We start from the raw sequence: 19,889 nt of genomic DNA on the forward strand, positions 1-19,889 counted from the left end.
CCAGGCTGGTCTCGGACTCCTGACTTCAGGTGATCCACCCACCTCAGCCTCCCAAAGTGCTGGGATTTCAGGTGTGAGCCACTGCACCCCACCTATTTAAATTTTTCAATTCTTTTTTAGAGACAGAGTCTCCCTCTGTTGCCCAGGCTGGAGTGCCCTGGTGCAGTCATAGCTCACCGTAGCCTCTAATTCCCTGGCTCAAGTGATCCTCCCAGGTTCTGCCATTTTATTCCCAGAATCTCTTGCCCATCCATCTCTCTTTATCCCAATCTCCAAATCTGGGACTAACTGCTACTACAGGCAGGTGACACCACACTCAGCTAATTTTTAATTTTTTTGAAGAGACAGGGTCTCACGATATTGCCCAGGCTGGTCTCAAACTCCTGGCCTCAAATCAAAGTGCTGGGATTAACAGAACAGGCATGAGCCACCATGCCGGACCTCTCATGACACTTTTTAAAGTCCAGGCCTTATAAACTGTCCCACCTTCTGGATTTGTTTCCTCATAATCAGATTCAAGTTAGATGATTTTAGCAAGAGTGCCTCAGAGGTGACATGACCTCAATGCCTCACATCAGGAGCAGCATAGGAGGTTGGCTTGTTGTATCATTGGTGATGCTGAGTATGATACCTCCACCTAGGTTGTACCTATCTCCCTTACAAGGTGGTGAGCTCCTGGAGATGGGAGACAAACTATATGGTGTGAAACTGTGTACTCAGGCTCCAGGAGTGCTTAACACACAGTGGGTACTTCCTTGTGTGTGGAGCGAGTGAGTGAACTTGCTGTATGGAGGACACAGTGAGAAGACTGAAGCAGCTCCACTGGAGATATGGTGGGGATGGCTGGAGACAGGGCTGGGACTGGGTCATGACAGGCTTCACAAACCGCCCTTTCCCAGTGGGAACGGTGTACAACAGAGGCACAGATCCTCCGAGGTGTTTTCAGCAGCTATTAAATACCATATGCATACAATTCCATTTATCCTGTTCTTGAATTCACACACACTTTGGAATGCTACATTTGGCCAGTTTGCCACCTACCTATAGTGGCACAGAAGTCTCTCAAAAGAACGTTCTGATAAGCTCTTAGAGCAGAAAGAACAGAAAGGCCTTTGCTATTGCTTGAACAACCAGACCCTAAATGGCCTTGGGGATGAATGATGTGTGTGTGTGAGATCCAGTAAATGCCTTCCCTCATTCTGGCTTCTTTGGGGCTTACACCAGCTACTGGATGATGTGAATGGGCTGTTTCACTGCAGGCGTCTGGTGAAGATAGTAGCAAAGCAGGCACTGAAGTGGCAGTACAGTCAGACTTTGTGATCTTAGGCAGACACAATCAGACGCTTTTTTTGGTAAAATGTACAGCTGCCATGGGATTTAAAATAGCCAGAACAACTTGGGGACTACCACCAAAATACCCCCAGTGTTAAACTACTAGACGTTCCAATCAAAGGAATAACACACAGCCTGTTTACTCCCTATTTCATCACCAGTGCTTAGTAAGTGCTCACGCTATTGTTAAATAAATGCAGTTGTAAAAAAACAATGAGGAAGAGCCTTATCCTCCAATTTGGCAGTTTTCCAAGATATGTTGCTAAGTATTGAAAAAAAATAAAAAAGGTCTAGTGTAACAATATGATTTTCATAACTGAGGATATGCTTTCTATTGCTAAAAAGGGGCCAGGTGCAGTGCCTCATGCCTGTAATCCCAGCACTTTGTGAAGTGGAGGCGGGAGCATCTTTTGAGCCCAGGAGTTCGAGACCAGCCTGGGTAACACAGTGAGACCCCCCATCTCTATAAATAACTTAAAAAATTAGCAGTGGTGTGCCTACTTGGGAGGCTGAGGCAGGAGGATGGCCTGAGCCTGGGAGGTTGAGGCTGCAGTGAGCCACGATCGTGTCACTGCACTCAGATTGGGTGACAGTGAATGTCTCAAAGAACTCAAAGAAAACGAGGTTTGCATTCGACCCAGCAATCCCATTACTGGATATACATAAAGGAATATAAATCATTCTACCATAAAGACACACACATGCCTGTGTTCACTGCAACACTATTCACAATAACAAAGACATGGAATCAACCTAAATGCCCATCAACTGCAGACTGGGTAAAGAAGATGTGTAGGCTGGGTGCGGTGGCTCTCGCCTGTAGTCCTAGCACTCTGGGAGGCCAAGGCGGGTGGATCACTTGAGGTCAGGAGTTCGAAACCAATCTGGCCAACATGGTGAAACCCCATCTCTAATAAAAATGCAAAGTATCCGGGCATGGTGGCGGATGCCTGTAATCCCAGCTATTCAGGAGGCTGAGGCAGGAGAATCACGTGAACTGGGGAAGCAGAGGTTGTAGTTAGCCAAGATAGCACCATACCACTCCAGCCTGGGCAACAGAGTGAGACTGTCTGAAAAAAAAAAGAATGTGTATACACACACACACACACACACACACACACACACACACACACACAAACCATGGAATACTATGCAGCCATAAAAAATGAGATCATGTCCTTTATGGTAACATGGATGCAGCTGGAACCAGTATCCTAAGTGAACTATCACAGGATCAGAAAACCAAATACCACGTTCTCACTTTAAGTGGGAGCTAAGCATTGAGTAAACATGGACAGAAGGGAACAACAGGCACTGGGGCCTACTGGAGGGTGGAGGGTGAGGCTCCAAAAAACACCCATGGGGGACTGGGCACAGTGGCTCACATTTGTAATCCCAGCACTTTGGGAGGCGGAGGTGGGCAGATCACTTAAGGCCAGGAGTTCAATACCAGGCTGGCCAACATGGTGAAACTCCGTCTCAACTAAAAATACAAAAAATTAGCCAGGTGTGGTGGCGGGTGCATGGTGGCAGGTATAACCTCAGCTACTTGGGAGGCTGAGGCAGGAGAATCGCTTGAACCTGGGAGGCGGAGGTTGCAGTGAGCCAAGATTGTGCCACTGCACTCCAGTCTGGGCGACAAGAGTGAAACTCCTTCTCAAATAAAAAAACCCATGGGGTATTATGCTTATTACGTGGGTGATGAAATAATCTGCACACCAAACCCCATGACACATAATTTACCTATATAACAAACATGCACATGTACCCCTGAACCTAAATAAAAGTTGAAAAAAAAAAAAAAAGACTATGTCTGCCTAACATGCCTGGAATAACTCTAGAGCAACCCAGAAGGAACCAGCGTATTGGTACCTGCAGGAAGGGAAGCAGATGTGAGTGTGCACCCAATCCCAGAGCTGACTCCCATCCTTCAACCACCTCATCTCTCAGCCATGAGATTCTCTGCTGGCTGAGGGCCCCTCACCTTAGTCCCTCTGCCTCGAAGACACTACTTACTGTAGGCCTTTGGTTCCTCTTCCTTCCCCATACTAGAAATGTCAGTGAAAGGAGAGGAATTATTTTGATGTAACTCTCAAACTAAACTCTTCAAGAGCTAAGCAATGCATACATGTTATCTACATCAACCCCAAGGAACCAACACAGTGCTAAGAGTAAAAGAGGTGGAACCAATAATGATGTGTGACAAATCAAACTGTGGTTTGATGTGTGGCAATGTCAAACTGACCTTCCAGGAGGAAAGAGAGCCTCCCATTCTCCAAAACTGTTAAACTGTATTAAAAGGGATCTTTAGGACAGTGATGAAAAACTAGTCCCACCTGCTGATATCAGCTGACACATCTGATAAGCTAATGGAAACCAAAACAAAATTTTTTTTGAAGCAAAAAGTCCATTTCCATGAATATATTCACTCCTGATACGAAGGTGGGGAGACAGCCTTACTTCAAGTACATGGCTGGGGAAGCCATTGTTTTTGACATGCATGAATACAAATGACAAATCAGACCTTTAAAAATATTAAGCAATGTCAATATACAAACATAAAAAAGCACTTTATAGACATCATTGAAAAACTGAAGACGGGGGAAAATGTTGGTTTTATAGATTTATTTTCAAACAGTAAAACACTTATACAATTTAAATACAAGTCCATCAGAATCACTCTGTCAGAGTCAGCAAGAATGCCAAAATGTGTCCTCACTGCCAGACATTCGTCACTATCATCTGAGTCCTCTCTCAGCAAAGCCAAAGGGTCTGGAAAAGACAAAATAAGTTCAATGTTATTTTTGATGTATTCTTACTAATGATAAGTGACATCTTTCAGGTGCTAAAAATGCAGCCTCTGGCTGAGTGCAGTGGCTCATGCCCATAATCCCAGCACTTTGGGAGGCCAAGGTGGGTGGATCACCTGAGGTCAGGAGTTCGAGACCAGCCTGGCCAACATGGTGAAACCCCATCTCTACTAAAAATATAAAAATTAGCTGGGCGTGGAGGAGCACGCCTGTAATCCCAGTTACTCAGGAGGCTGAGGCAGGAGAATCGCTTGAACCCAGGAGGCGGAGGTTGCAGTGAGCCGAGATCATGCCACTACACTCCAGCCTGGGCAACAGAGCAAGGTTCCATCTTTAAAAAAAAAAAAAAAAAAAAAAATGCAGGGTCACTAAAAGCTAAAGACTAAAGACACTAATACAATGTTTTAATTCAAAAAGTCTTATTTGATTATTCTAGGTCCCACGTAACAAAAGCTACTATTTACTGAGAGGCTTCTTTACATCATTATATCAAGTGATATATATACTCTCTTCAATTTTGCTTTCACAAAAGCCCCAGGTAGGTCCTATCATTACCACCATATTACATATGAGGAAACTGAGGCTTACAGAGCTAAGCAGCCTGCCTGAGACCACCAGGCTTATAGTGTGTGGCAGAGCTGAGAATAAACTTGGGTGTCTCTGACTCCAAAGTCCATCCTCTTATCCATGAGGCCTCTCTTGCCTACTTAAGAGTCAGGTCACCTCAGTGTCTTACCCAGCAGGCTGGGCTTACCTTGGCTGAGTAACTGAGGGAGACAGAGGTCTGTTTCCAGGTTACCCTGTTCAGTACTTTGTACAATGTTCTGCTTTTGTGAGGACAGCTGACAATCAAGGGAGTTCTATCCAGGAATGACAGTTCTCAACCTCTCAAAGATCACCACCAGGGCTGGGCCCCTTTGAGTGGCAGACAACAGGAAAGGGCTTGCATTTTATAAGTAGTGAAAAATCTTGGTCAAGCATTTCCATTTTCTGTTTCTTCTTAAGTTTCCTTTATTGAAGAACCACAGACAAATCTATGGGTGAACATCATTTTTTAAGTCTAATTATTTACCTGATACTTTATTCATATACATCCTTCTTATCTGCAATGTAATCTACAATTTCTTGTGGACACATTAACTTTTCAGCATCTATATCAGGAATTTCAAACCCTAAAAGAAAAATATACAACAATGTGAGAGAGTTAAAAAAAAAAAAATCCTTTAGAACTGAACACACCTGACCCTTCTACAACACCTACAAGTATATCAAAACTTTCAGCAACCTTGAATCCCATATAGGTTGTGGGCCAGTTAGCTTCTAGACAGTATGCATACAGGTTGGGTACGATGCTTTGGAGGTATGTTTGTTTGTTTGTTTGTTTGTTTGTTGAGACAGAATTCACATAATAGAAAATTCCTCCTTGTATATACCATATAATTTGGTAGTTGCTCCCTCTCCCTCTCCCTGTCCCCACGGTCTCCCTCTCCCTCTCCCTCTCTTTCCACGGTCTCCCTCTGATGCCGAGCGGAAGCTGGACTGTACTGCCGCCATCTCTGCTCACTGCAACCTCCCTGCCTGATTCTCCTGCCTCGGCCTGCCGAGTGCCTGCGATTGCAGGCACGGCCTGACTGGTTTTCGTATTTTTTTGGTGGAGACGGGGTTTCGCTGTGTTGGCCGGGCTGGTCTCCAGCTCCTAACCGCAAGTGATCTGCCAGCCTCAGCCTCCCGAGGTGCCGGGATTACAGATGGAGTCTCGTTCACTCAGTACTCAATGTTGCCCAGGCTGGAATGCAGTGGCGTGATCTCGGCTAGCTACAACCTCCACCTCCCAGCCGCCTGCCTTGGCCTCCCAAAGTGCCGAGATTGCAGCCTCTGCCTGGCCGCCCATCGTCTGGGATGTGAGGAGCCCCTCTGCCCAGCTGCCCAGTCTGGGAAGTGAGGAGCGCCTCTTCCCGGCCGCCATCCCGTCTAGGAAGTGAGGAGCGTCTCTGCCCGGCCGCCCATCGTCTGAGATGTGGGGAGCGCCTCTGCCCCGCCGCCCCGTCTGGGATGTGAGGAGCGCCTCTGCCCGGCCGCGACCCCGTCTGGGAGGTGAGGAGCGTCTGTGCCCGGCCACCCCGTCTGAGAAGTGAGGAGCCCCTCCGCCCGGCAGCCGCCCCGTCTGAGAAGTGAGGAGCCCCTCCGCCCGGCAGCCACCCCGTCTGGGAAGTGAGGAGCGTCTCCGCCCGGCAGCGGCCCCGTCTGGGAGGTGGGGGGCAGCCCCCGCCCGGCCAGCCACCCCGTCCGGGAGGGAGGTGGGGGCCAGCCCCCGGCCGGCCAGCCGCCCCGTCAGGGAGGTGTACTCAACAGCTCATTGAGAACGGGCCATGATGACGATGGCGGTTGTTTCGAATAGAAAAGGGGGAAATGTGGGGAAAAGATAGAGAAATCAGATTGTTGCTATGTCTGTGTAGAAAGAAGTAGACATAGGAGACTCCATTTTGTTCTGTACTAAGAAAAATTCTTCTGCCTTGGGATGCTGTTGATCTATGACTTAACCCCAACCCGGTGCTCTCTGAAACATGTGCTGTGTCCACTCAGGGTTAAATGGATTAAGGGCGGTGCAAGATGTGCTTTGTTAAACAGATACTTGAAGGCAGCATGCTCGTTAAGAGTCATCACCACTCCCTAATCTCAAGCACCCAGGGACACAAACACTGTGGAAGGCCCCAGGGTCCTCTGCCTAGGAAAACCAGAGACCTTTGTTCACTTGTTTATCTGCTGACCTTCCCTCCACTATTGTCCTATGACCCTGCCAAATCCCCCTCTGCGAGTAACACCCAAGAATGATCAATACAAAAAAAAGAAAAAAAAAAAAAAAAGAAACCCAGTGCCCGTCAGCAGCCACTCCCCATCCTCCCTAGCTCTGGCAACCACCTGTGTACTTTCTATCTCTGGATTTGCCTCTTCTTGACATTTCATGTAAATGGTATATAACGTGTCATCTTCTGTGTCTGGCTTCTTTCACTCAGCACGTTCTCAAGGTTCGTGTGCTGTAACACACGTCACCCATGCATTTTTTTTTTTATGATGGTTGGGTTTTTATAAATGGCTGGGTTTTGGTAGTTAGCTTACTTTGGCCCAAACACTGTGCTGAGCATTTTACACATCATCTCTAATTCTCACAGCAATTCCAATCCTGGGGTTCCTACTATTATCACCCCCACTTTACAGCTGAGGAAACAGGCTTTGAGAGATACAGTTACTTGTCCAGGCTCATACCTGACTAAACTCAATTCCAGACCTGGTACTCTTAAGCACTAGGCAAAGGATTCCATCCTAGTCAGCATCATCTGTGAGGAATTTTAACTAGGCCCTGCTCTGCAGAACAGCACAGGAGTCCTTTGATTTCCTATTCAGTCAACTCACGCAGAAACAGGCATGGAACCTTATAAAGGTCTCACCTGCCCAACGCACAGTCCCAAACTTGGAGTGTGCTTGTGAGCCAGGATAGGAGACCAAGGCCAGAGGCTCTGGGTGCGTCTCTTGTCCTGGCACACATTACTTCTACCTGGTTCGCGTTACCCGAGCTCAGGAGGGGCTGACATGTCATCAGTATGTGTTCCGGGGAGGCTTTTGCCCTTTGTCTTAGAACCCTGTCTGAAGAATCAGTCCCCTGGAACCATCTCTGGTCATTCGGCTCTTGGCACCACACTGGGCACTCTGCTGGGCTTGTGCAAGGTGCTCTCTGAATAAATGTACCATCCCTAAAGCTTACTTCACCTGATGGTAAGTGGGCAGGAAGGTGTGTGCCAAGGGCAGTGGATGCTACTGTTTCTATTAATATTTAATTCTAATTCCAATTCAGATGCCCACCACTTCTTTCAGTTTAATCCACCTTAATCAAAAATCGCAGTATGTAGATAGAAGACTGAGCCTTACCAAATTCGTCTTCCATGGCCATGATAATCTCCACTTGGTCCAAACTGTCTAAGCCCAGGTCTTTCATAAAATGAGAATTTACTGAAAGCTGCAAGAAAGGAGCACCAAACACAAAATTTAGTCCATGAAAGCATCTGCTTCCCAAGATAATAGGGTGGTACAATGCCACTTAATCACTATATTGAATTTTTTTATTATACTTTAAGTTTTAGGGTACATGTGCACAACGTGCAGGTTTGTTACATAGGTATACATGTGCCATGTTGGTTTGCTGCACCCATCAACTCATCATTTACATTAGGTATTTCTCCTAATGCTGTCCCTCCCCAAGCCCCCTACCCCTTGACAGGCCCTGGTAAATGATGCTCCCCACCCTGTGTCCAAGTGACCTCATTGTTCAGTTCCCACCTATGAGCAAGAACACACAGTGTTTGGTTTTCTGTCCTTATGACTACATCGAATTTTTTTTAACATACAGAGGCTGTAACTGACATTTTATATGTAACCTATGCTAGTATGTACATGGTTTGCTTTATCTTACTCTGTTTTGAAGTGAACAATATATACATAGCTAATGAAGGATTTCACTCTATATGTTTTTTGTCTGTTTTTTGTTTTTTGAGAAAGTCTTGCTCTGTCACCCAGGCTGGAGTGCAATGGCACGATCTCGGCTCACTGCAAACTCGGCCTCCCGGGTTCAAGCGATTCTCATGCCTCAGCCTCCCGAGTAGCTGGGATTACAGGCGTGCACCACCACGCCCGGCTAATTTTTGTATTTTTAGTAGAGACGGGGTTTCACCATGTTGGTCAGGCTGGTCTCGAACCCCTGACCTCGTGATCCACCCGCCTTGGCCTCCCAAAGTGCTGGGATTACAGGCGTGAGCCACCGCGCCTGGCCAAAGTGTTTACCATCACCCTATCACTCTAATTTAGACCTCAGGATCACCAGGAATGATTCTTCAAAAACCCAAATCAAAAAAAAAACTGCCTTACCTACACAACAGATTCAATTTTTTTTCATTATTAGCTGGAGTTTCACCCTGTCATCCAGGCTGCAGTGTGCAGTGGCATCTCGGCTCACTGCACCCTCTCCCTCCCGGGTTCAAGCAATTCTCTGCCTCATCCTCCCCAGTGGCTGGGATTACAGGTGTCTGCCACCATGCCTGTCTAATTTGTGTATTTTTAGTAGAGATGGGGTTTCACCATCTTGGCCAGGCTGCTCTTCAATTCCTGACCTAATGATCCACTCGCCTTGGCCTCCCAAAGTGCTGGGATTACAGGCGTGAGCTACCACGCCCGGCCCCACTTGTGTTTTTATTATTTATTATTATTTTTGAGATGGAGTTTCGCTCTTGTTGCCTAGGCTGGACTGCAATCGCGCTATCTCGGCTCACTGCAACCTCCACCTCCCGGGTTCAAGTGATTCTGCTGCCTCAGCCTCCCAAGTAGCTGGGATTACAGGTATGTGCCACCATGCCCGGCTAATTTTGTATTTTTAGTAGAGATGAGGTTTCTACATGTTAGTCAGGCTGGTCTCGAATTCCCGACCTCAGGTGATCCGCCCGCCTCGGCCTCCCAAAGTGCTGGGATTACAGGATGAGCCACAGCGCCCGGCCAGTTGTGTTTTTTAAAAAGGGTGAGATATACATACATATAATATACACACGTGTGTATACTTCTTTAACATATGCATTGAGTACCTTTGGAAACATACATGAAACTGGTAGCGCTGGCTATCTCCCAGAATGGGCCTGGGTGGCTGGGAGCCAGGGAGATTTTTACTGAGTATCTTTCCCTTTGCATTTTCTAGCATGTAATTAAATACTCTATATTTAAAGAAAAAACTTCAAACCACCATCAGTTACCTTCTCTGGGTCAATCTTGTCATAGAGTTTCAATACGTAAAGAACACGGTCCTGGATGCCCTCTAACGTCAAAGGAGGCATGTCGCTATACTGACGGCACAACTGTGTAACTCTACCAGGAACCTAGAGCGAGGGCAGGAAGGAAACACTGTCATTGAACGGAAAATACCTCTAAATCAATGCACAAGCCTATAGGTAACTTTCACAGAACTTTCGGGGCTTTAGAGAACCCACGGCATCTGATCCTCATTGTGGCCACCAGGACACACTAAGTTGCAGGACTGGGTAATCGCAGAAGCCCCAACAGTTCGGCAGCATCTCAGGCCTCCTTCCTGGGAGCCAGGACCGGCCCCTCTGCCTCCTGGGTTCAACCCTCACGCTCTGGACATTCATACTGCTCTGCGACACTAACTGCCACTAAAATTGTCTAGCGTCTGCAGAATGCCTATGTCTTCTCATGGCATCTTCAGCATCCCAAGGCCTCTACAGGGTGCTGCCACCTTTAATAGGCTGACCCAAATCAAAATAACCCACAAGGAAAGAGCTGTCATGGTAAACCCAAAGGCAATTCAAATTGAGGACCATACACCAGAAAGGTCTAGTTTGGCTCCAGCAGTTATCTCCCTGATCTCAGCCAGGACAAAGGAAGCTGGCCTCCCACCCAAAGAGGGGATGAGGGAGCTTACAGTCACTACGTTCCAATCTGTTTCCCTTCCAGCGAGGCTTGCCTCATGGCCACCAGCCAAACCATGAGCCCTTCTGGCCTCTGCCATGTTAGAGCAATACCTCACGTATCTCTGGTATTAGTCGGCTCGATGTTTAGGTATTAGGGTATTGACCAGATTTCATTCAACAAATGTGGAATGAGCTGCAATTACAGGTCAGGGGGTTTAATGCTGTGGAAGGTACGACGCAGAATCAGAGAAAACAAAACAGGGTATCTGGCAGTTTTGCTCACTACAGAAATCCCTAATCTGGCTAGTCGTGGTGGCTCACGCCTATATTCACAACACTTTGGGAGGCCACGGTGGGCAGATCACCTGAGGTCAGGAGTTCGAGACCAGCCTGGCCAACATGGTGAAATCCTGTCTCTACTAAAAATACAAAAATTAGCCGGGCGTGGTGGTGGGCGCCTTTAATCCCAGCTACTCAGGAGACTGAGGAAGAAGAATCGCTTGAACGTGGGAGGAGAGGTTGCAGTGAGCCAAGCCTGCGCCATTGCATTCCAGCCTGGGCAACAAAGCAAGACTCCGTCTCAAAAAAAAGAAAAAGAAAGAAATCCCTAATCTAAGTTGGTTTGTTTACCTCCTGAAGTTGATTTTAAGTCCGAGGCTTGGCGTTCTTCAGGCATTTCCCTATAGAAAGTGGGGCTGCTTGTTAGGGCTCAGGTCCCTGAAACTCACAAAGGTCCATGAAAAATCATAATAAATACTGCCCAGAGAACCAAACCAGTATAACCTCTGTAGAAGAAACATTCATCTTGCATAAAGAACAGGTATTGGGCCGATGTGGTGTCTCACACCTGTAATCCCAGCACTTTGGGAGGCCAAGGTGGGCGGATCACTTGAGGTCAGGAGTTTAAGACCAGCCTGCCCAACACAGTGAAACCTCCGTCTCTACTAAAAGTCCAAAAATTAGCCGGGCATCGTGGCATGTGTCTATAATCCCAGCTAATCAGGAGGCTGAAGTGGGAGGATCACTTGAACCTAGGAGGCAGAGGTTGCAGTGAACTGAGATCATGGCTCTACACTCCAGCCTGGGCGATAGGGTGAGACTCTGTCTCCAAAAAGAAAAAAAAAACAAAAAACAAAGAAAAGAAATGGTACGAGGCCAGGTGTGGTGGCTCACGCCTGTAATCCCAACACTTTGGGAGGCCAAAGCGGAAGGATCGCTTGAGCCCAGGAGTTCCAGACCAACCTGGGCAACAAAGCAAGACCCCTGGTGAGGGTATATTCTATGTTCGTACACAACTACCCATGAGGCCAAGTAGGTTGTCAGCATTGTCCTCAGCAGCTCCGGCAAGTACCTACAAGGGCCAGGTGGGCACCATGTGCTTAAATTAAATGAGTCTCTGACTGGAGGCCACATGCCAATCTAGAGTGGGTGCTGCATCAGGATCAGCGTGAGGCAGTAAGTTAGTGGGCAAGAGCTCAGACTCTGAAACTAGACCACCTATGCCTGCACCATGGTGCTGGCTGTCACTAGTTGTTTGGCCTTGGGTGGGTTACTTAACCTTCTACATCTCAGTTTCCTCATCTGTAAAATGGGGATAAACAACAGTACCACACTCACAGGACTGTTGTGAAGCATCAGTGAGATGAAGTAAAGGGCTTGGACATTGGCTGGCACTTAACACAGTAAGTGCTATTTAGGGTTATTTAGTAGGATCCTGAGAACAATGACCAGCAGCAGCTAGTTTGATACCTTGGCTGTGGCGTAGCCCCAAAATACTTGATCCTACTACCCTCTCATGCTCCTGCCTCTGGTCTCTATTTCTTTCTTTTTTTTTTTTCTTTCAGACAGAGTCTCACTGTGTTGCCCAGGCTGGAGTGCAGTGTTGTGACCTTGGCTCACCCCAACTTCTGCCTCCCAGGTTCAAGTGATTCTTATGCCTCTGCCTCCCAAGTAGCTGGGATTACAGGCGTGCACCACCATGCCTGGCTAATTTCTGTATTTTTAGTGGAGATGAGGTTTTACCATGTTGGCCAGGCTGGTCCCTGAACTCCTGGTCTCAAGTGATCCACTCACCTCAGCCTCTCAAAGTGCTGGGATTACATGCATAAGTCACCACGCCCCGGCCTCCATTGATTTCTTATCAGGTCAGGCTATGATATTGCCCTAAGCACTTTACACACATCATCTTTCTTCAGCTCTCCAGTATTCTGGTGAGATCCATGATACTATCACCCTCTTTTTTACAGATGAGAAACTGAGGCAAGGGAAGGTTAGGTATGCCCCTCACCCCATGTCCTTCCAGCATGGCCTCCTGGAAGGTCTTGTTGCTCCTTCTAACTGGATCTCTGTTGATTGGGAAAAAATAAAAGGGATACAAAATGGACAACCACCTCCCCAACAGCCAACATGTGATGTTTCTGGTGTTAATTGTTCTTCCCCAAGATCTACACTTAACAATTATATGGGAAATAAACCACCTCTCCCAGACATCAGAGAAGGTACTGTTTGCAGGTAAAGAGTGATGACCCTCTGGGCTAGTAATTCAAACAGATGAGGTTCCATCAGAATCCCGGTACTCCACTGGGGCCCACTTCTGCCCTCAGAGGAGGCTAAGGAGAGGGCTTTAAAGGCCGTCTCTACAAACTGCCGACTGGTCCACTCTACACAGGCAGCCCAGACCTCTCAAACTCAACAGTTTGGAAATGAACTCCTGACCTGTCTCCAAAACTCCTGCTTACAGACCTCTGTTCCTTCTCCGCCACCTGGGGCTTATTCCTTCAATAAGCCCTGTTTCATGTTCACTCACTATGACCTTTGCAGAGAATACCCACAATTCCTCACTGCAGCATACAGCTCCCTTCATGATATGCTCACTCTCTTCCCCCCAACAATGTTCCCTTCCAGACACCCTAAGAGTCAACCACAAGGAGGTAAGTGCCAGGCTCTTCCTGGCCTCTGTACAGGCCTTCAAGATCACGTTCACTGACAGGTTGGTCAAGTATCTCTTTTTGCTTTTGCACTACACACACCTGTTTCACAATGCCTTGCCTTTATTTACACGACTGTCTCAGAAGCCTGGGAACTTTACCTGTGTGCCAAGAACTGTGCAATGGGCTGGAAATGAAAAGATGAATAAGACACAACCTTCCCCCCAAAGAAGCTTACACTCTAATGGAAAAGAGCAATCCACAGATCATTTTAGTTGAAATAAAAATATGGCAAGCACCATGACAGAAGTATCTGTAGGCTGATGCAATAACAAAAGTTGTCACTCAGTCCTTGAGTGGCCGGAAAGGAGGATGCCAGACTTGGATTTGGTGAGGAAAAGAGCCGAGACTGATAATTCAAGGAGAGGGAAGAACAGGTCAAGAAAACGAAATGAGGTCAGGCGTGGTAGCGCGGGCCAGTTATCCCAGCTAGTCAAGGGACTGAGGCAGAAGGATTGCTTGAGCCCAGGAGTTTGAAGCTGCACTGAGATATGATCATGCCACTGCACTCCAGCCTAAGTGACAGAGACCTTGTCTGGAAAAAAAAAAAAAAGACATGAAAGTGCAGTGCCTGTGTCTATGTGAGAAGACATCAGCTCATGTTGGGAGACGGTACATAGATGACAGGCTTGGAGGCTAAGAGGGAGGGCCCAGGTCTGCAGAGCCTTAAGGGCCATGGGAAGGGACTGGGACTTTGTCTGGTCCTGGTCCCAGTCCTGGAATAGCTAGCTTTTTTTTGTACAAGTGCTGTCTTCATCTGGGTACCATGCCCCATAGAACTGCTGGAAATTATCTTTGTGCTCCAGCTGCTGGACAGTGTAGATTCGGGGCCTGCCTGGATCAAGTATAAGACTTCCAGGCTGCATTTTAGGCCACTGCCCTTGGTTTTTGTTTTTTTGTTTTTTCCTTACCTTCTATTTTATATCATCTGGTATTTTTATACCCAGGAAAGCTGCCTTAGCTTCTTTTGGGAAAAAGGATGTAAATGAGTGACTAGTTGCTCTGAAGTTGGCATAGTGGACGGATTTGAGGAGAGGAAATTTCACAGCAGGGAATAGGTAGCATGAGCAATGGTCCAAATGAGATGAACAAGGACTGGAGGCGGAGGTCTGGGATATACAGCAATAACAGAAACCAAGAGTGAAGAGTCCAGGGAGCATGTGTGGTAAGAGAACTCAGGAGTCCACCAACATTTAAGGGTTAGGCACACCAGGTGTGATGGCTCATGCCTATAATCCCAGCACTTGGGAGGCTGAGGCAGGAGGATTGCTTGAGCCCAAGAGTTCACAACTAGCCTAGGCAACATAAGGAGATTCCGTCTCTAAAAAAAAGACAGACATCAAAAAATTAGGCATGGTGGCTCATGCCTAGTCCCAGCTACTCAGGAAGCTGAGGCAGGAGGACCATTTGAGTCCAGGAGGTCAAGGCTGCAGTGAGCCACGATCATGCCACTGCACTCCAGCCTGAAAGGCAAAGTGTCCCAACAAGGTAGGGGGGCAAACCAACCAAGGGAGAACAGTGTCACAACAGCCTAGGGAAGAAGACAGCAGCAGAGAAGGAGCCGGCAAGTTGGACATAAGGGCTGCAAAGCGTTCAATGAAGATGTAAGCTAATGTCTTCCTTTTGTATCCATCTCTGTATCTCTCAACAGCTAGCATGAGTCCTGGCACACAGCTGGCCCTCAATATCTTTGAATGAACTTAGTCAAAACCACTTTGTAAATATAAATAAAATGGTTCCTCTGCTATATATGCAAGCCAAGCCGCCATAGTGGAACATTTCCGAGCTCCTTGCCATTCAAAGCATGGTCCAAGGAACACCCGCAGCAGGATCTTCTGGAAGCCCACTGGAGGTGGAAACTCTCTGGCCCCTTCCCAGAACTGAATCAGAAATCTGTATTCCAACCTAAGTGATCTGTATGTCCAATCAACTGAGAATCAATGCTGTAAGAACAAAGACAATCACTTCACATTTTAGCCCAATGTTGAAATCAATCTTAGGAACCAGACACTCATCAATTCTAACTACTGCCTTTTTAACCCTTATTTCTTTTTTTTTTTTTTTGAGATGGAGTCTGGCTCTGTCACCCAGGCTGGAGTGCAGTGGCACGATCTCGGCTCACTGCAAGCTCTGCCTCCCGGGTTCATGCCATTCTTCTGCCTCAGCCTCCTGAGTAGCTGGGACTACAGGCGCCCGCCACCACGCCCGGCTAATTATTTTGTATTTTTAGTAGAGACGCGGTTTCACCGTGTTAGCCAGGATGGTCTCCATCTCCTGACCTCGTGGATCCGCCCGTCTCGGCCTCCCAAAGTGCTGGGATTACAGGCGTGAGCCATCGCGCCCGGCCTTTAACCCTTAATTTCAAGGTGACACTTTTCACCTTTTGATACAGCCAATAGGGCAGTGCCCAATGAATTAATCCATTATACTGTCAGTGAACAGCAACACTGGCTTCACAAAAGAAACACTTGATGACTTCTAAAAATAGTCGCCTAGTACTCACTTCTAGATTCTGTCGATCTCGCACGGGCTGGCTGGCTTATTTAAGACGGTCTGCCTCCCAGACTGGAGTGCAGTGGCATGATCTCAGCTCCCTAAAACCTCTGCCTCCTGGGTTCAATCGATCCTCCCACCTCAGCCCCCTGAGTAGCTGGGACTAGTCAGGAGGCGCGTGACACCACGCCCGTCTAATTTCTGGGTTTTGTTTTGTTTTTTTTTTTTTTTTTTGGAGATGGAGTCTCTCTCTGTCGCCCAGACTGGAATACAGGTGGCGCGATCTCGGCTCACTGCAACCTCCGCCTCCCAGGTTCAAGCGATTCTCCTGCCTCAGCCTCCCGAGTAGCTGGGACTACAGGCGCGTGCCACCACGCCCGTATAATTTTTTGTATGTTTAGTAGAGACGGGGTTTCACTGTGTTAGCCAGAATGGTCTCGATCGCCTGACCTCGTGATCCGCCCGCCTTGGCATCCCAAAGTGCTGGGATTACAGGCATAAGCCACCGCGCCCGGCCTAATTTCTGTATTTTTTGTAGAGACGGGGTTCCACCATGTTGCCTAGGAGGGTCTCAAACTCCTGGGCTCAAGCGATTCGCCCGCCTCGGCCTCCCAAAGTTCTGGGATTATAGGCGTGAGCCACCACGCCTGGCCAGACACTTATTTTTCATACTAACATGCAGTCAAGGTTGAAACCACTATTACCTGAAGTCTATGACTTTGAAAAGGGGTTTCATAACTTGACCTTGGGAGTCTATCCTACCTTAAGACGGTTATTTTTATTCCCAATTGCACTTCAGAGTCATCTGGAGAACTTAGAAAACAACAAAATAAAAGGCAGGGCGCAGTGGTTCACGCCTGTAATCCCAGCACTTTGGGAGGCCGAGGCGGGTGGATTGCGAGGTCGGGAGTTCGAGACCAACCTGGCCAATATGATGAAACCCCGTCTCCACTAAAAATACAAAACTTAGCCGGGCATGGTGGCGGGCGCCTGTAGTCCCAAATACTCGGGGGGGCTGAGGGAGGAGAATTGCTTGAACCTGAGAGACGGAGGTTGCCGTTAGCCGGAGGTTGCAGTGAGCTGAGATCACGCCACTGCATTCCAGCCTGGGTGACAGAGCGAGACTCTGTCTCAAAAACAACACCACCACCACCGAAATCACTGCCTCCCGGCGTTTCAGCCTCACGCACATTTCATCAGCTCAAGCTATATACTACAGGTACAGTCGTTCCTTGGTATCTGCGCAGGAGATTGGTTCCAGGACCCCCGACTATACCCAAATCCCCGCACACTCACGTCCCGCAGTCAACCTTGCAGAATCCGCTTATAGGAAGAGCCTGCCCTCCTTATACGCGGGGCGGCACATCCCGTAAATACTGGTCGCGTTTGGTTGAAAAAAATCCGCATATAAGTGGACCCGCGCAATTCAAATCCTTATTGTTCAAAGGTCACTTGCGCTTGTTTCCTAGAATTACTTCCAAGAGTCCTGGACACAGGCAGAAGGTGCTGCAGGGAAGAGTAAGGACAGAACTGCAGAGAGAAAACCGCTCTGGAGAAGGCTGTAGGCCAGTGTGGCTGCCTCTTTGCATGCTGCTTTCACTACAATACGGTGACCGCTATTTTGAGACCGTATGAGGTGCTCTAGCCGCATTAACTCATCTAATCCTCATTGCTACTCCGCAAGGTAGAGACCAGGATCCCAATTTTGCAGGTGAGTGTGAGCCCGGCTAGGAGACTTGTCCAAAGTTTCGGTAAGCGGCAGCCCAGCAGTGCTGGACTCGAGTCAGTGCTCTTGCTCGTTATTACGAGGTCACCCGGCCTCCCGTCAGGGGCCAACTAAACACCTTTAGGCAGCGGGGCTGCGGAGCGAGCCGGCTGCCCCCGGGTCACCCCTGCCTGCAGCTGGCGCGCCGCGGATGCCCGGCCCCCACCCCCACCGGGCCCAATCCCTGACCCTTGCCAAGCGGCAGCAAAGTCACCACGAGTCACCTGCGCGAGCACTAAGGCCGGCTGCAAAGTCCCGAGCCTCGTCTGGGTCCCCGCGGAGCACAGAGCGGTGCTGAGAGGCCGGGCCACGGCCAGCATCCGGACCCGGGGCAGCGGCGCAAAGGCCGCAGGCAGGCGGCTGACATAGGCTGAAAGGACACGAGACGCCATCGCTACGCCAACCCAGGATGCACTGCGCCGCCGCCTCCGGACCAGGGTTCCTTTCCGGCGGCGCGCAGGCGACGCACACAGCAGCGCTGTCGGGCACCGCCGGCGGTGGCGGCCCCTGGCGGCTCCTGGAGGCACTGTGCCCTCGGAGCCCATCCAGGTTCGGGGACGAACTGCTTGGTGTCACAACTAAACTGTGCAGACGTCGCCGTCTTTCCCTAAACGACACGGCACGAGAAACCTACTTTCATTTTTTATCTGAAAGTTCTGAAATACATCTATTTAAACGTTTGGGGCCGGGTGCGGTGGCTGACGCCTTTAATCCTAGCACTTTGGGAGGCCAAGGGGGCAGGACTGTTTGAGCTCAGGAGTTCAAGACCAACCTGGCCAACACGGCAAAACTCCGTCTCTATTACAAAAAAGATTAAAAGAAAAAAAGGACAAAGTTTTGATTCCACGATTCTTCCACAAGTATTAACATTTATTGAATAGGTAAAAAAAATATAATAATGTGAAAAAATAATCAATTTCAATACATAACTAAGACTAATAAATGTGAGAATTATGATTAAAACAATATACATGTTTTAAAACTTGACAGTGTATAATATAGCTGTCAGGTGCACGACTATGCCAACTTTCATGCCCACAGCCAGGTTCCAGCCCATATCGAGGTCTGAGGGGAGTGGGTGGATGAACAGATAGCTGAAAGAACACAGGGGACGGTAGGCAGGGGAAAGATGATTTTATTCAGCAGCAGCTCTCATCAGCAGCTTACTTACACTAGTTCTCTCACACTGTCTGCCTTGTCTCAGGCACTTAGTCCCATGGCTCCCACACACAACTGCGAGGCTGGCTCTCCCTTGCCTTCAGGGTCAGCAGCTTAACTCTTTCTCTCAGCTGTGATCTGCCTCCCCCTGTCTGTCTGCAAAGACTGACAGCTCTGGCTCTCTCACTCTTTCTCTGGGCATGAACGCCTGTACAGTATCAGCAGGGCAATTATACCTTTTACAGAAAATAGTGGCTTAGAGCCAAGTGATGACCTTCCCATGTTATGCCTACATGGCTGTGATAACAAGTGAAGTTATACGCCTCTGTCTAAACTTGCTGAGTCACGCAGGATGTAAACATCTTACCTTGGCCTATCCTTGACCAAAGCACAGCCATGTTCCTTACAATAGCTAACAAAAATAGGTAAGCGAGGGAGGAGTTTAAGAAGGCTAATTCCTATTTCTAAGCAGGGAGCTAAAGGATATTGACTGAAATGGAAACACACGGGATAATGACTCCAAATTCTGAAATCTGCCTGAATGAATGATCCAATAATGCCACCAGTTTTACCTCAATTTCTTTTTATTTTTGTTAAATCCAAGTAAAATAAAATGTAATGGTATGCTGCCAGGCGCGGTGGCTCATACCTGTAATCCCAGCACTTTGGGAGGCCAAGGTGGGTGGATCACGAGGTCAAGAGATCGAGACAATCCTGGTCAACATGGTGAAACCCCATTTCTACTAAAAATACAAAAATTAGTTGGGTGTGGTGGTGCGTGCCTGTAGTCCCAGATACTCAGGAGGCTGAGGCAGGAGAATCGCTTGAACTCGGGAGGCGGAGGTTGCAGTGAGCCAAGATTGCGCCACTGCACTCCAGG

At 48.2% G+C, this 19,889-nt stretch overlaps 1 protein-coding gene across 1 annotated transcript; it reads right to left on the reverse strand.

The window, feature by feature from the left end:
- Positions 1-3,942: 3,942 nt before the first annotated feature.
- On the reverse strand, positions 3,943-18,300 carry NDUFAB1 (NADH:ubiquinone oxidoreductase subunit AB1). Its single transcript, XM_019011904.3, has 5 exons — positions 18,076-18,300; positions 9,932-10,054; positions 8,067-8,154; positions 5,215-5,314; positions 3,943-4,104 (listed from the first exon to the last, which is right to left on the reverse strand). The coding sequence occupies exons 1-4, from the start codon at positions 18,241-18,243 to the stop codon at positions 5,223-5,225; spliced, it is 471 nt and encodes a 156-aa protein (XP_018867449.1). The 5' UTR covers positions 18,244-18,300; the 3' UTR covers positions 3,943-4,104; positions 5,215-5,222.
- Between the last annotated feature and the right edge of the window lie 1,589 nt (positions 18,301-19,889).

Source organism: Gorilla gorilla, chromosome 18 (genome assembly GCF_029281585.2).
Source record: "Gorilla gorilla gorilla isolate KB3781 chromosome 18, NHGRI_mGorGor1-v2.1_pri, whole genome shotgun sequence".
In the NCBI taxonomy this organism is placed as follows: domain Eukaryota; kingdom Metazoa; phylum Chordata; class Mammalia; order Primates; family Hominidae; genus Gorilla; species Gorilla gorilla.

What these genes read in the sequence shown, in the direction of transcription:
- NDUFAB1 (XM_019011904.3), bottom strand. Translation starts at nt 18,243, where the DNA reads ATGGCGTCTCGTGTCCTTTCAGCCTATGTCAGCCGCCTGCCTGCGGCC. An exon ending in CGGCCTTAGTGCTCGCGCAG is followed by an intron (nt 10,055 to 18,075) that starts GTGACTCGTGGT and finishes CCCTCGCTCTAG; the next exon opens with GTTCCTGGTAGAGTTACACA. An exon ending in ACAAGATTGACCCAGAGAAG is followed by an intron (nt 8,155 to 9,931) that starts GTAACTGATGGT and finishes CCTTTCTTGCAG; the next exon opens with CTTTCAGTAAATTCTCATTT.